The sequence below is a fragment of the Pan paniscus genome, chromosome 9, assembly GCF_029289425.2.
Source record: "Pan paniscus chromosome 9, NHGRI_mPanPan1-v2.0_pri, whole genome shotgun sequence".
NCBI classification, from domain to species: domain Eukaryota; kingdom Metazoa; phylum Chordata; class Mammalia; order Primates; family Hominidae; genus Pan; species Pan paniscus.
The window spans coordinates 12034060-12050245 of NC_073258.2; the positions used below are offsets into that span (position 1 = coordinate 12034060).

The window sequence follows — 16186 nt, forward strand, 5'->3', positions numbered from 1 at the left end:
AATGTAAGTCAGTGGGAGCCCTGACCTTGTTTTCCTGCAACTAGATGGTCCTGTCTTGGGGTGATGAGAGACAGTGACACATCATCACGGATTAGGCTTTTACAAGAAGCATGCAACCTAGATCCCTCGCATGTGCAGTTCACAGTAGAGTTCGTGCTCCTGCGAGAATCTAATGCCACGGCTGATCTGATGGGAGGTGGAGCTCAGGTGATAATGCAAGCAATCGGGAGCAGCTGTAAACAGATGAAGCTTCTCTGGCTTGCCCGCTGCTCACCTCCCGCTGTGCGGCCCAGTTCCTAACAGGCCACGAACTGGTACCATGGGGGTTTTGCCATTAATTCAGGGGTTGAGAACCCCTGACTTAAAAGACAGTGTTCAGGCAGCAAAGGAGAGAAAGAAGGTGCAGGCTGAGAATTAGGAAAACTGGATGGAATCTGACAGAGAATAAGAGAATTTTGAAGGAGAAATTGATTAACTGTGACTAATACAGAAAAGATTGAACAATGACTCAAAGCTCTGTGAAGGTATCTAGAGTTCATTAGAAGATATTTGGTGAGCGGTGTCAGTATGGGGAAACAGCCAGATTACAATGGGTTGAGATGTAAATGGGAGATGAGGAAATAGAGATAGCAAGCACAGATCATTTGCAAGAAGCATGGCTGAAAGAGAAGGGGAAGGGAGGAGAGAGCTATAATTAGAGGGGAATCTTCTTTGGGTTTTGCTGGAGTGTTTTGTTTTGTTTTGTTTTGTTTTGTTTTGCTGAGATAGGGTCTCACTTTGTAGCCCAGACTGGAGTACAGTGGCCCAATTTTGGCTCACCACAGGCTCGACCTCCCAGGCTCAAATGATCTTCCTGTCTCAGTCTTTCAAGTAGCTGGCGACACAAGTGTGCACCACCACTCCGGGCTAATTTGTGTATTTTTGGTAGAGCCAGGGTTTTGCCATGTTGCCCAGGCTGGTCTCAAACTCCTGGGCTCAAGTGATCTGCCCGACTAGGCCTCCCAAAGTGCTGGGATTACAGGTGCGAGCCACCGCACCTGGCCTGGGTTTTGCTGATTTTGGTATTATTTATCATCTACGTGCTAAGTGTTTTACATACATAATGACATTTAATCCTCATAAGAACTCTGTGACAAAATCCCCATTTTTCAAATGGTTTTTAAGAGAGGTAAAATGTTTCCCCAATTACAAAGCTACAGCATCAGGATACGAAGCTACAGCATCAGGATTCCAACCTAAAGTGTTTGGCTGAACCACTAGCCAAATTGGTAGCAAGTTCTCTGAGCTTGGAGCAGAGGAAGAATAAGTGTGAATGAGACAAGTTTTGGGAAGTGCAGGAAATGGGGAGGGGAATTCCAGTTTAATGCTCTCTCCTCTGAAGTTGGAATTGTGTCCCAGGAACTGAAAGTGCCTCAGGGGACTGAGGACAGAGGCACATGTATAGAAGGAATGCCTCCTCACTCTGCTGCTGCTGCCCTCTTTCCTTCTGGATGAAGTGGTTAAAAGTCTTCAGAGGGCCAGGAGCGGTGGCTCACGCCTGTAATCCCAGCACTTTGAGAGGCCGAGATGGGTGGATCATTTGAGGTCAGGAGTTCAAGGCCAGCCTGGCCAACATGGTGAAATCCCGCCTCTAGTAAAAATACAAAAATTAGCCAGGTGTGGTGGCAGGTGCTGTAATTCCAGCTACTTGGGAGGCTGAGACAGAAGAATCACCTGAACCTGGGAGCTGTAGGTTTCGGTGAGCTGAGAATGTGCCACTGCACTCCAGCCTGGGTGAGTCTTTAGAGTATACTATATAGATATTTAAAGCAGCGTTTCAAGAAGTTTTTATGATTAGAGAAATTTATGTGTTATAATAAAGTAAGAAAAAAACCCAGCAAACAAAATTGTACACATGGGATTGTTGTTAAAGCATTAAAAGAATGAAGGCCAACAACAGCTGTCATTTATGTGACTGGTGGGATTACTGAAGCTTTCCCACTCCTTTTTCCTTTTAAAAAATATTTGAGGCCGGGGCCGGGCGCCGTGGCTTACGCCTGTAATCCCAGCACTTTGGGAGGCCAAGGTGAGTGGATCACCTGAGGTCGGGAGTTTGAGACCAGCCTGACCAACATGGAGAAACCCCCGTCTCTACTCAAAATACAAAATTAGCTGGGCATGGTGGTGCATGCCTGTAATCCCAGCTACTGTGGAGACTGAGGCAGGAGAATCGCTTGAACCCTGGAGGTGGAGGTTGCAGTGAGCTGAGATGATGCCATTGCACTCCAGCCTGGACAATAAGAGCGAAACTCCATCTCAAAAAAAAACTTGAGCTCAAGAGTTCAAGACTAGCTTGGGCAACATAGTGAAACCCCCATCTCTACTAAAAATACAAAAATTAGCCAGGCGTGATGGCATGCACCTGTAGTCTCAGCTACTTGGGAGGCTGAGGTTGGGAGGATCACCTGAGCCCAGGAGGCAGCAGTTGCAGTGAGCCAAGATCTGCACTCCAGCCTGGATGTCAGAGCAATACCCTGTCTCACACACACACAGACACAAACAAACAAACAAACAAAAAGTTATTAACATATGCAGTCGATAGAAATTGAGCAAGTCACCTGGCTTGCAAAGATTTGTCCAATAATCATCCTCTACTCCCCCCACAAATTTCTAATAATGGGCACCACTCCCTTGAATACAGGGGCACCTGTATGATCTGGGCTGGACCAAATGGAGTTTCTCCTGGAACCTTGCAGATGCTCCAGTTGCTGGCAAAGATAAGGAGGCCAAGCTGCATAGCAAAAGCCGATTTGCAGGTGAAGTGAATGAACCAACACAGAAGCAGAATTGAGAAATGAGGAGGGCGAGATCTGAGAACATGTGAGTCCCTGAAGCCAATCTTGGTTGGGTTCCGTGAGCCTATACATATTCCTCTTTTGGCTTAAGCTATTTTAAGGTGAGTCAGTTGCTTGAAATGAAAAGAGCTTGCCTAATGCAACATATTTTTCTAAACTTGTAGCCGTGAGTTAAATCATCTAGATACTGTATTGTTGCCAGAAAAATGGGTCTTGATCCAGACCCCAAGAGAGGGTTCTTAGATCTTGTGTAGGAAGGAATTCAAACTGAGTCACAGAGTGCAGTGAGAAGAGATAGTTTATTGAAAGCTACTGTCGGCTGGGAGCGGTGGTGGCTCATGCCTGTAATCCCAGCACTTTGGGAGGCTGAGGCAGGTGGATCATCTGAGGTCAGGAGTTCGAGACCAGCCTGACCAATATGGTGAAACCCTGTTTCTACTAAAAAATACAAAAATTAGCCGGGCGTGGTGGCATGCACCTATAGTCCCAGCTACTTGGGAGGCTGAGACAGGAGAATTGGTTGGACCCAGGAGGCGGAGGTTGAAGTGAGCTGAGATTGTGCCACTGCACTCCAGCCTGGTGACAGAGCGAGACTCCATCTCAAAAGAAAAAGAAAGCTACTGTTACAGACTAGAACATCCTCAGAAGGCAAGAGGAGGAACACCTCATCTTTAAGTTTTTCTTATGTAGAGGTCTTATCTACATAAAAGCTAGGCTAAGATGTGTCTACATGAGAGTAGGTTGCAGCATCACAAAATTTATTATTCTGTTGATTTAAAGAAAGCTATCCTTGACATTCTAGTGTGTAAGTACCTCAAAGTATAACTATAATTATATTTTGGGTTTTTTTTTTGGGACAGGGTCTCATTCTCTCACCCAGCTGGAATGCAGTGGCACAATCTCAGCTCGCTGCAACCTTCACCTCCCAGGCTCAAGTGATCCTCCCACCTCAGCCTCCTGAGTAGCTGGGACCACAGGTGCACACCACCATGCCTGGCTAATTTTTGTTTACTTTTGTAGAGATGGGGTCTCGCTATGTTGCCCAGGCTAGTCTCAAACTCTTGGGCTCAAGGAATGCTCCCGCCTTGGCCTCCCAAAATGCTGGGAATACAGGCATGAGCCACTGCATCTGCCCATTATAATTATCTTGAAAGCATATATTGTTATGGGTATTGAGACATCTGGACTTCTAGTTGTTGTAGGAGTATGTCGTTGCAGGTATCTTTAAGCTGTTTCCTCAACTGTAAACAGCTTATGATCATGGGTCATGAGTGGCAAGGAATGTGCCTTGGCTAGTTTTAAGATGGAGTTTAGGCCAGGCACGGTGGCTCACGCCTGTAATCCCAGCATTTTGGAAGGTCAAGGTGGGTGGATCACCTGAGGTCAGGGGTTCAAGACCAGACTGGCCAACATGGTGAAACCTCATTGCTACTAAAACTACAAAAAGTAGCCAGGCATGGTGGCATACGCCTGTAATCCCAGCTACTCAGGAGGCAGGAGAATCGCTTGAACCCGGGAGGCGGAGGTTGCAGTGAGCTGAGATCGTGCCACTGCACTCCAGATTGTGCCACTGTACTCTGGGTGACAGAGTGAGACTCTGTCTCAAAAAAAAAAAAAAAAAAAAGATGGAATTGATTTTAAAGTGATGTCACTCTGATTCTCCTTCCCTAACAGCATGACTGAGGATTGCAAAGATCTGAGGGTCTCCAGGTTCATTCCTTGGTTGAGGTTTCTGCTGTGTCAAGAATGGCATGTGATAGCAGCAGACCCTGCAGCATCTCTTCCTGGCCTGCCTCACTTTCCTTGTTATATGTACTTATAGCATTAATTTTCTAGTGGCTTACTTGGTGCAAAGCACCAGGCACAGCAGTTCCAGAAAGAATTTTACTGCTAGACCTTGACTTCCGTTGAACAGGATTAGACATCCCATAGTTCCATTAACAATTAAAGAGACCTGTGCAGCCAGGTGATTTGGACAATAAAATGTGCAGTTTTTTTTCCTGTTTGTCACACACTATTGCTACGAGTATCGAACAACCCATTCTTGGGGAGTGAAAATGGAGATAAAAACTCATGAGGCAGGCCAGGCACGGTGGCTCATGCCTGTAATCCCAGCACTTCGGGAGGCCAAGGTGGGTGGATCACGAGGTCGGGAGTTCGAGACCAGCCTGACCAGCGTGGTGAAACCCCATCTCTACTAAAAATGCAAAAATTAGCTGGGCATGATGGTGCATGCCTGTAATCCCAGCTACTCAGGAGGCAAAGGCAGGAGAATCACTTGAACCCAGGAGGTGGAGGTTGCAGTGAGCCGAGATCACACCACTGCACTCCAGCCTGGGTGACAAAGTGAGACTCCATCTAAAAAAAAAACCCATAAGGAGTCTTAAATTTGTATTTGAAATTGGGAAAAAGTTGTATTTCAAGGCTCCTCAGTCTTTATTATTATTATTATTATTTGGAGATAGGGCCTCACTCTGTCACTCAGACTGGAGTGCAGTGGCACAATCACGGCTCACTGTAGCCTCGAACTCCTAGGCTCAAGCTATCCTCCTGCCTCAGCCTCCAGAGTAGCTAGGACTACAGGCATGCACCACTATGTCTAGCTAATTTTAAAATTTTTTGTAGAGATGGGGTCTTGCTGTGTTGCCCTGGCTGGCCTCACACTCCTAGGCTCAAACAATCCTCCTGCCTCGGCCTCCCAAAGTGCTGGGATTACAGGCATGAGCCACCACACGCAGCCTTAAGCTTCCTCGTTAAAAGATGGAGCAAAATACTGAAGCTGGGGAAGACAGAGGACCTGGCTCCACCACATGCTTCCCAATTAGATTCCTGGCTTCGACACTGAAGGGACCAGAGCATACAGGGAAATGGCACTTACGTTTACTTTGCTGATTCAATTTTTTGGTTCATTTTTTTCAATCAACATTTTAAAAAATTTTTTATTTTTATTTTTTGAGACAGAGTCTCACTCTGTTGCCCAGGCTAGAGTGCAGTGGCACGATCTTGGCTCACTGCAGTCTCAATCTCTCAGGCTCAAGCCATCTTCACACCTCATCCTCCCAAGTAGCTGGGACTACAGGCTTCTGTCACCATGCTTAGCTAATTTTTGTTTGTTTGTAGAAACGGGATTGTTGTCTAGGCTGGTGTCAAAGTCCTGAGCTCAAGCCATCTGCCCACCTTGGCCTCCCAAAGTGCTGGGATTGCAGGTGTGAGCCACCATGTGCAGCAACATTTACTTTCAGGACTTGCACTGTGCTAGTCCTTGCACCCTCATGTCTCCTGCGCCATCCTCCTGCTCCCAGTGTTCTGGTGCTGTCTCCTCTGTGCCCAGGCCTCTGTGCCTGAGTCTTGAGCAATGTCAACCCCAGGTCCCCTTCTTTCTCCTGGTACCTGAATGCTGAGCAGTTACTAGCTAGTGCTAGACACAGATACAAATACAAACAAGATAATCCTTCCTCCTTCTCCATTGTACACAGTTTAGTGGAGGTATTAGGCAGAAACAACTAACCATATACAATAAAATAATGTTCTTTTGTGGCAAGCATAGGTCACTATGGGGACCAAATGGTAAGCAATGAATCCACGGGATAAAGAGCTGGGTATTGCTGTTCGCAGGAGAGGCGACACCTCATCTAGGGCTTGAAAGATGGGTAAGAGTTTGCTAAGTGGATGAGGCAGAAGGGTTTCCTAGGTAGCGGGATCCATCATCATGAACAAGGCCCAGAGGAATGCAGCTGTGCAGGTTATTAGGGTGGCAAGAGCATAGTGTGTTTCACTGCCAGTGAAGCCAGTTTCACTGCCAGATTCATGTTTTCCATTGCTGGGTTTCAATTCTGAAATAAGCAAACTTCTGAAAAATATGAATTTCTGTTTATTCTTGTTCAGACCAAAGCTGAAAATATTGATGAATGAGCAAATGAAAGGAATGTATATAAGAGAGCTTAGGCTTTTTCCATCAAGGAATGAGTCACAACAACCCTGGGAAGAAAAGAAGAGAAGGACTTGTGTCACCATTGCAATGTTGTCCTCTTTGGAGCCCCATCTTCTTCTGGCAAGGGCCCAGAGCAGCTGCTCTTGCTGCAACACCAGCTCTGCCGTCTGCTCCTTCAGCAGGCTTGATCTAGGCACTGTCCCTCATGTCCCCTGCACCATCCCCCGTCTCCAGTGTTCCCGGTGCGGCCTCCTCTGTGCCCAGGCCCTTGTGCCTGAGTCTTGAGCATTACCACCCACAGGTCCCCTTGGGTCCCTTCCTATCTCTTGGTTCCCGAATGCTGAGTGGCCCCAGCAGAGACAGAGCTGGAGGCTGGTGGTGGAGGGCAGAGCTGTACTTCGGAGCTGAGCATTTCTTTCCCTTTGGCAGAGCAGCTGCTTCTCTATCTTTCTTACTCTTTGGTGCCCAGACAGCACCAGGAAGAATCTAGCTCCCTCCCCGACAGGAAGTAGTATGCATATTTCCTGCTGAGCCCCAAGAGTGTTGCTGGTGTGAGGTTGACTGGAGGACTTTCCCACAGGCTGGGTTTGCGGTTTAATGTGAAAGCTGAAACTAGAGGAGGAGATGCTAACCAAAGTGGCCAGAAGGTGAATAAGAGCTCAAACGTTAGGGAGCAGCAAGGGCCAGTGCAGATGTCAAATTCAATTGCAAGCCAGAGGCAGAAGGCTTGGATCCCGGCTTGCACCTGGAGTGAGTGGGAAGGGCCTGGGACAATCACTGCCCACTCTCAGCTGCCCACTTGTCAGTTGCATGCAGTTGGTCTGTCACTCAGGCTCATGCATGACCACATACACACACGCGCACACACACACACATTGGCTCACACATCTAGGGGGGCAGAAAATACCCTCACCCGGGGAGGGACCCAGACCCATGTGGGGAGTCTGCAACACAAATGCCCCTTCCCCTCACCTATTCTTCTGCACCAGGTTTTTTTGTTTGTTTGCTTGTTTTTTGGTTTTTGGTTGTTTTTTTTCGAGACAGGGTTTTACTCTGGTCACCCAGGCTGGAGTGCAGTGGTGCGGTCTTGACTCACTGCAACCTCCGCCTCCTGGGTTCAAGCGATTCTCCTGCCTCAGCCTCCTGAATGGCTGGGATTACCGGAGTTACTGTGCCCGGATAATTTTAGTATTTTTGTAGAGATGAGGTTTTGCCATATTGGCCAGGCTGATCTTGAACTCCTGGGCTCAAGAGATCCGCCTGCCTTGGCCTCCCAAAATGCTGGGATTACAGGCGTGAGCCACCACTCCCGGCTGCACCAGATCTTAGAAGGAAACCCTTCCTCAACCTCCAGTCTTCTTACGGAGCACGTGCAGATTTACATCTGTAGATGTTTCCCTTCCAGAAGACTTCAAGGCTCTCCCTTTGGGCATAATAAGAAAAGAGATCAACTCAGAGGGAGCGAACACAGAGGGAGGGTTTGGGTAGACACTTTTGCAAGCAGCCTGGGAGAGGGGCTGAGGCCTTGGAAGCCAGGAGACGGAGGACAGCCCAGGGGCCTGAGGGACTGACAGAGCAAGGAGAGAGGTCTCAGCCATGTTCTTACGTGTTTTGGCACATGACCTCATTATCATGGGCAACGTGCTAAGGCTATTTGACTGTGTTGTGGGAAAGAATTGAAAAACACTTAGCGGCTGGGCATGATGGCTCACCCCTGTAATCCCAGCACTTTGGGAGGCCAAGGCAGGGAGATGGCTTGAGTGTAGGAGTTTGAGACCAGCCTGGAAAACATGGCGAAACCCCATTTCTACTAAAAATACAGAAATTAGCCGGATGTGGTGGCGTATTCCTGCAATCCCAGCTACTCGGAAGGCTGAGGCAGGAGTATCGCTTGAATCCAGGAGGTGAAGGTTGCAGTGAGCCAACATCGTGCCACTGCACTCCAGCCTGGGTGATAGAGTGAGATTCTGTCTCAAGAAAAAAAGAAAAAAAAAATTACTTAGCAATGATGTAGTAATCCCCACTAGGGTGGCTGCCCATATTCTAATTCTAATATTCTAATTGCAGTCCAAATTCTAATATTCTTTTTCTTTTCTTTTCTTTTCTTTTTTTTTTTATTTTGAGACAGAGTTTCGCTCTTGTTGCCCTGGAGTGCAATGGCGCGATCTTAGCTCACTGCAACCTCCGTCTCCCGGGTTCAAGCGAATCTCCTGCCTCAGCTTCCTGAGTAGCTGGGATTATAGGCGCCTGCCACCACGCCCAGCTAATTTTTTGTACTTTTTAGTAGAGACGGGGTTTCACTATGTTGGCCAGGCTGGTCTTGAACTCCTGACCTCAGATGATCCACCCGCCTCCGTCTCCTAAAGTGCTGGGATTACAGGCGTGAGCCACCGTGCCCGGCCCCAAATTCTAATATTCTTACACATCCTTCTACCCTGGAAATTGTCCTTGTTACATAGGGTGAGTGCCCAATGACCAGGTCTGTACTATATGACGCTGTCCCCATGGCATATAGCTAATTGGTCCGGTGGCAGACTTGAATCAAGAGGTCTCATCAGATCTCTTCACAGCCCAACCACCAATAGTTTGGGGGTCTCCCTCTGAGCCAAGCCAGGCCAGAGTCCCTTCGCAGAGCAGAGTGAGAATAGACCAGTCCCTCTCTGCCAGTGGCAGGTGGGATGTGAATGAGGCCAGGGAGCTAATGGCACTCAGTCACACTGAGGAGTTCAGGCAATGGTGGGGAAAGCTGAAGGCAGCATGCAGAGGAAACCAGAGAACTGAGTCCTTGGTTCCGTTCATATCTGACCAAGGCCCCAAATCAGAGTTTCCCTTTTATTCTTCTGGTTTAGTTGCTACTTGAAACACTCAATTATCCTTCCAACCAGCTTCAACCCCCGCTTTTCCTTCTTAAAGTAGTTGGTTAGGTTTTTGTTTCTTGCACCACACACCAAGAAAACAGATGACAAACTGAGTAGGTTAAATTAATGTTATCCAAAACTTTGTTCATCCTGAGACCTCAGATTACCTTGCATCCCTCAATCACAGTGGCACCCAGGAGGCGCTGTGTCAATAGGGACTGCTTTTCCCCTAGCCAGTTTTGGAAGCTCCATTACCAGAGCTGGTGTCTCACTTTCTAGAAAATTCTCAGTCCATTTACATAAGACCTGGAACTGCCTGGTAAGAGCCCACAGTTCAAAAGGTGATATAAGACCCTCCTGGAGTGTCTTTAGAGGACATGCTGGGTCTCATATCTGTTTTCAGCTTTACACATGACTCAGCCTCTCTTTTTTTTTTCTTTTTCTTTTTCTTTTTTTTTTTTTTGTGGTTGAGATGGAGTCTGGCTCTGTCACCCAGGCTGGAGTTTAGTGGCGCGATCTTAGCTCACTGCAACCTCCGCCTCCCAGGTTCAAGTGATTCTCGTGCCTCAGCCCGCGGAGTAGCTGGGATTACAGGCACCTGCCACCACACCTGGCTAATTCTTTAATTTTATTTATTTATTTATTTATTTATTTATTTTTGAGACAGAGTCTCGCTCTGTCACCCAGGCTGGAGTGCAGTGGCACGATCTCAGCTCACTGCAACTTCTGCCTGCCAGGTTCAAGCGATTCTCCTGCCTTAGCCTCCTGAGTAGCTGGGATTACAGGCGCCCACCACCATGCCCAGCTAGTTTTTGTATTTTTAGTAGAGACAGGGTTTCACCATGTTGTCCAGGCTGGTCTGGAACTCCTGACCTCATGTGATTTACCTGCCTTGGCCTCCCAAAGTGCTGGGATTACAGGTGTGAGCCACTGCACCTGGCCAGCCTCTTCTTATAGTATGCTTAATATCTGCATCAAAGCAAAATACATTTCTAAACATGCAAACAAATACACTGCACCCACTTACAAGACAATTGCTGTCTACTCCATGATTCGTGTCTATGGCCAATACAAGGTGGGCCAATGGCCAAGGCACAGCATGTCCTCCTGAAATCATCTGTGGGAGGAGAATTCACAGTTGAGCCACTCAGGACTTGAAGGAGAAAATAAGATTATAAATATTTTTATATTCATCAACTTGCTGAATAAAAGAGATATTTGGGACATTTTAATACATCTTAAATTAGTAATGATGAGTACTATTCAAATTTCCTTTTCTGTCCGGAGGCAGGTGACATCTGTTGGTCTTGTTTGTTTGTTTGTTTGTTTGTTTGTTTTAGATTGAGTTTTGCTCTCACCCAGGCTGGAGTGCAGTGGCACCATCTCAGCTCACTGCAACCTCCACCTCCCGGGTTCAAGCGATTCTCCTGCCTCAGCCTCCTGAGTAGCTGGGATTATGGGTGCATGTCGCCCAGCTAATTTTTGTATTTTTAGTAGAGACGGGGTTTCAACCTTGTTGGCTAGGCTGGTCTTGAACTCCTGACCTCAAGTGATCCACCCGCCTCAGCCTCCCAAAGTGCTGGCGTTATAGGCATGAGCCACTGTGCCCGGCCATACATTCTGTCATGTCCCACAGAGTTTAGGGTAGAGAATAGAAAGTTCAATTTGGGACATGCTGAAATTAAGGCCCCTGCAGGGCATGCTAGTGGCAATACCCAATGAGCAATCAAGGCCCCAAATTTAGGTTTGGACATCATTGGCATTTGCGTGGTTGTTGAAACCCTGGGTATGAGTGAGATAATCCAAGAATTTGTAAAATGAAAGGAGAAGTAAACCAAGACAGAGCTCTGGGAAAAGCAACATTTATGGGGCTAATGGGAAGAAAAGGAATTAGTGAAGAAAAAGGAGAAAGCGCATTTGAGGAGTTAGAAGAAAATGATGGGTGACCGGCAATTTAATGGCCGCAGGAGAAGAGGATTTCAAGAATGAAGAAGCGGTCAACATAGAGAAGAGTACTAAAAAGATAAGGACTTAGAGGACTAGGAAGATAAGAGGTCCCTGGAGTTTAGCAACAAGGAAGTCCCTGGCAACATTAGTGGCGTCAGTGGTGTAATAGAGAGAGAATCCAGATGTCAAGGGGTTGAAGACCCTGGCGCCAGTCTACAGGGGAATGGAGCTTTCCCTACACTGCTCAGCACTACGTGATGTCAAGAAGATGGAAGGCCTTTTCACAAGATGGCACCGAAAGCGAAGAAGGAAGCTCCTGCCCCTCCTAAAGCCGAAGCCAAAGCGAAGGCTTTAAAGGCCAAGAAGGCAGTGTTGAAAGGTGTCCACAGCCACAAAAAAAAGATCCACACGTCACCCACCTTCTGGCGGCCCAAGACACTGCGACTCCGGAGACAGCCCGAATATCCTCGGAAGAGCGCTCCCAGGAAAAACAAGCTTGACCACTATGCTATCATCAAGTTTCCGCTGACCACTGAGTCTGCCATGAAGAAGATAGAAGACAACAACACACTTGTGTTCATTGTGGTTGTTAAAGCCAACAAGCACCAGATTAAACAGGCTGTGAAGAAGCTCTATGACACTGATGTGGCCAAGGTCAACACCCTGATTCGGCCTGATGGAGAGAAGAAGGCATATGTTCGACTGGCTCCTGATTACGATGCTTTGGATGTTGCCAACACAATTGGGATCATCTAAACTGAGTCCAGCTGCCTAATTCTAAATATATATATATCTTGTCACCATAAAAAAAAAAAAGAAGATGGAAGTTTAAGGGGACACAGATGTAATGAGATAAGGAAGGGGGAGCTGTAAGAACAGGTGCCTATGTTTGGATAATCGGATTTTGTCAGAGTATTACTTTTAGGTGATGACAAGGCTCAGAGTGTGATCAAGGGGATGCGTGGCCTGAACAGTAAGAAGGGCTAAGGTCATTGGAGACAAGGGGGTTAGAGACTTTAAGATTAAGATATAGAAGGTGTTATCCACAGGGACACTAAATCACCCAGGATGATGGCAGTATTTCTCCTGGGAAGTCTGTGAGTCAGGAGCCAAAGTCCTCAGTGAATGTAGGGGAAGTGCCGAGGAAAGGAGCCCAAAAACAGTGGTGATGTGAAAGAGGCAGTGAGGACGGGGCATGCGGACCACCTTCCTCCTTGTCACATGGTAGGGAGGCTATCTTGATGAAGTTAGCAAGGACTCATGCCATGTCCTCAGCCAGGTTTCAGTTAAAGCAGAAAGTGGAGGGAGCTCCCATCTGTAAATGAACCAAGGTTCCAGGTGATACAGGCTCAGGACGCTGTAGTAATAGCCGGAAACACAGAGGGCAGCATCATCCCAAGAGTGTAGGAGAGGCCCACTGTCGGATTCACTTGCATTTTGGGAGTCAGCCTAGGATGATAGGAAGAGTTGGGGGCATCATGGGGCTGATTGAAGAGGCACTAAAAGAGACCAGGATTGACTTGGCTTCCACGCTGTGCAGACCAAGGCCCTAGGCTATGCCTACAGCCTGGTATGCACCAAGTTCCCAACAGAAATTTGGTGAGCCTCTGCAGGGCCTGGCCCTGGTGAGGAGAGGGATAACTAGACCTAAGTCAGAATAGAAGTAGACAGTGGTCTCCTGGACCCCCTGGGTGGATATGTCTTTGTCATGGACTCTGTAGTCGGTCTCCCATCCATTCACACACTGTTCTCTATGGAGGAGCTCTTTAGGTAGGACTGGCTTCACTTCCAGCCTCAGGGGCGTGTCCTAAATCAGTTAGAAAAATCCCATCCCCGGGCCCAGTGTTTGGGTCAGGGAATGGCCCAAGCCAGCTCTACCCTCCTCTGTGTGTTGACTTTTCTCTGGTCACAGGGGTTGCTTTAGAGTGAATCTATGACAAACATTGACCCAAACAGATTGAAGCCCAGTAATTTGAAGTGAGATTGAAGTCTAGTGCAAAGATGTAAAATCTTTAAAAACTGCAGCCATTTCTACCCCTATAAGGAGAAACAGCTTGTCTGAGTCCATTCTTTTTTTTTTTTTTTTTTTTTGAGGCGGAGTTTTGCTCTTGTTGCCCAGGCTGGGGTGCAGTGCTGCAATCTAGGCTCATCGCAACATTTGCCTCCCAGGTTGAAGCGATTCTCCTGCCTCAGCCTCCAGAGTAGCTGGGATTACAGGCATGCACCACCACGCCCGGCTTATTTTGTATTTTTAGTAGAGATGGGGTTTCTCCATGTAGGTCGGGCTGGTCCCAAACTCCTGACCTCAGGTGATCTGCCCGCCTTGGCCTCCCAAAGTGCTGGGATTACAGGCGTGAGCCACTGTGCCCGGCCGCCTGGCTAATTTTTTTTATTATTATTAATTTGTAGTTTTTGTAAGCAAGATACAGGGTCTTCCTTGGTTTCTCAGGCTGATCTCCATCTCATAGGATTAAGTGATCCTCCCACCTCAGACTCCCAAATGTTCTTTATTATTGACACCAGTTTGAACTGGATTTTCTGTTACCATGCCTTACCTGAGAGCATCCCAGCTGAGAGAAACAAACCTTAGACATCCCTTTGCCTCATTAGCTCCCACCCATCTTCCGGGACCAAGGTATGTATGGGGGCTGGGCATGTGTAGATTCTGGAGTTCTCAGCCCTCAGTGGACTGTGATTCTGAAGGCAGCTGGATGTAAACTGTGAGTCGGGGAGGGGGTCAGCTTTCTCTGTCAGAGACTATTTGACCCCCAGCCCCTATCTTGGTGACTCAGACATTTAGTTGTATTTTGTAGAATCTTTTGCATGACCACACCTGACTTTCTTAGTAATCTCCCTAAATTAGTTTTCTGTTAATAAGAATGTTTCTTGTCTCTGATCCATACCACGTGGTTATTATGTGCTTTTCCTTCCCACTCTTATTCATTCAGTGAATATTTATCAAGCGTCTACCAGGTGGCAGGCACCATTCTGGGCACTGGGGATACATCAGTGAACAAAATAGACAACAATCCATGCCCTTGGGGCTTATAGGATTACATTCTATAATCCTATAGACAATAAAGACAATAAAGACAATAAAGAAGATATAGACAATAAACAAAATAAACAAGTAAAAAATATATAACTTTAAACAGTGATAAAATGGGCCAGGCATGGTGGCTCACTCCTGTAATCTTAGTGCTTTAGGAGGCTGAGGTGTAGGATTGCTTGAGGATCAGAGTTTGAGACCATCTTGGGGAACACAGTGAGAGCCCTGTCTCTACAAAAAATAAAAATAAAAAATTAGCCAGGCATGGTGGCACATGCCTGTGGCCCTGGGAGGATGGGGCAGGAGGACTGCATGAGGCCAAGAGTTCAAGGCTGTAGTGAGCTATGATCACGCCACAGTACTCCAGCCTGGGTGATAGAGCAAGACCCTGTCTTGAAAAAGGCAATAAAATGCTAAAGTGGAAAATTCAAATTAGGGAGTTTTTGTGTGTGTTTATTTTAGATAGGTTGTATAGGGAAGGCCTCACTCAGAAAGTTGCTTTGGCTTTTGTGTAAAGACCTCAACACACTGAGACATGGACCATGGTTGAGTATGGAGGGGAAGATCACTCTCAGTAGAGGGAACAAGTCCAAGGGCCTTGAGGTGGGCACACGTCTGGTGTGTTTGAGGAACGGCAAGGAGGCCAATTCGACCCAGAGGGCTGATGGAAGGGTAGAGTAGGAGGTCACAGAGGTGATGAAGCTGGTCACATGGGGCCTTGTGACTTGCTATTAGTTGGCTGGGTGCGGTGGCTCACACCTGTAAACCCAGCACTTTGGGAGGCTGAAGCCGGTGGATCACTTGAGGCCAGGAGTTCAAGACCAGCATTGGCAACATGGTGAAATCCTGTCTCTACTGAAAATACAAAAATTAGCCAGGTCTGGTGGCGCATGCCTGTAATCCCAGCTACTTGGGAGGCTGAGGCAGGAAAATTGCTTGAACCCTGGAGGCAGATGTTGCAGTGGGCCAAGACGGTACCACTGTACCCCAGCCTGAGTGACAGAGTGGGACTCTCTCAAAAAAAAAAAAAAAAAAAAAAAAAAGAATTGCCTTGCAATTAGTTGTTAGAGAAACTACATTGTGTGTGGGGGGGAGGGGATGGCAGATGGAAAATAAATGGTCAGTTTTGGGCATTTAATTTTTTTTTGAGACAGGGTCTTGCTCTGTTGCCCAGGCTGGCATGCAGGGGTGTAATCATGGCTCACTGCAGCCTCAACCTCCCTGGCTGAAGTGATCCTCCTGCCTTATCCTCCTTAGTAGCTAGAAATTACAGGCATGTCCCAACACGCCTGGCTAATTAAAAAATTTTTTTTGTAGAGACAGGCTGTTGCTGTGTTGCCCAGACTGGTCTTTAACTCCTAAACTCAAGTGATCTGCTCGCCTCTGCCTCCCACAGTGATGAGATTACAGGTGTGGGCCATGGTGCCCAGCCAGGACATTTAAATTTGCAGTGCCTATCAGACATCTAAGTGGAGAGGTCAAGAAGACAGGTGCATATCTGACTCTGGAGTTCAGGGTTGAGGTTCAGGTTAGGGATTTATTTGAGGCTCACTAGAAAAGTGATGGT

The 16186-nt window shown here is 47.3% G+C and overlaps 1 protein-coding gene across 1 annotated transcript; it reads left to right on the top strand.

Annotated features, from left to right (window-relative positions):
* The first annotated feature begins 11850 nt into the window (after positions 1-11850).
* Positions 11851-12378, top strand: LOC100982989 (large ribosomal subunit protein uL23-like). Its single transcript, XM_034932133.3, has one exon. It carries the CDS (start codon positions 11859-11861, stop codon positions 12324-12326), a length of 468 nt encoding a protein of 155 aa, XP_034788024.3. The 5' UTR covers positions 11851-11858; the 3' UTR covers positions 12327-12378.
* Positions 12379-16186: the final 3808 nt, after the last annotated feature.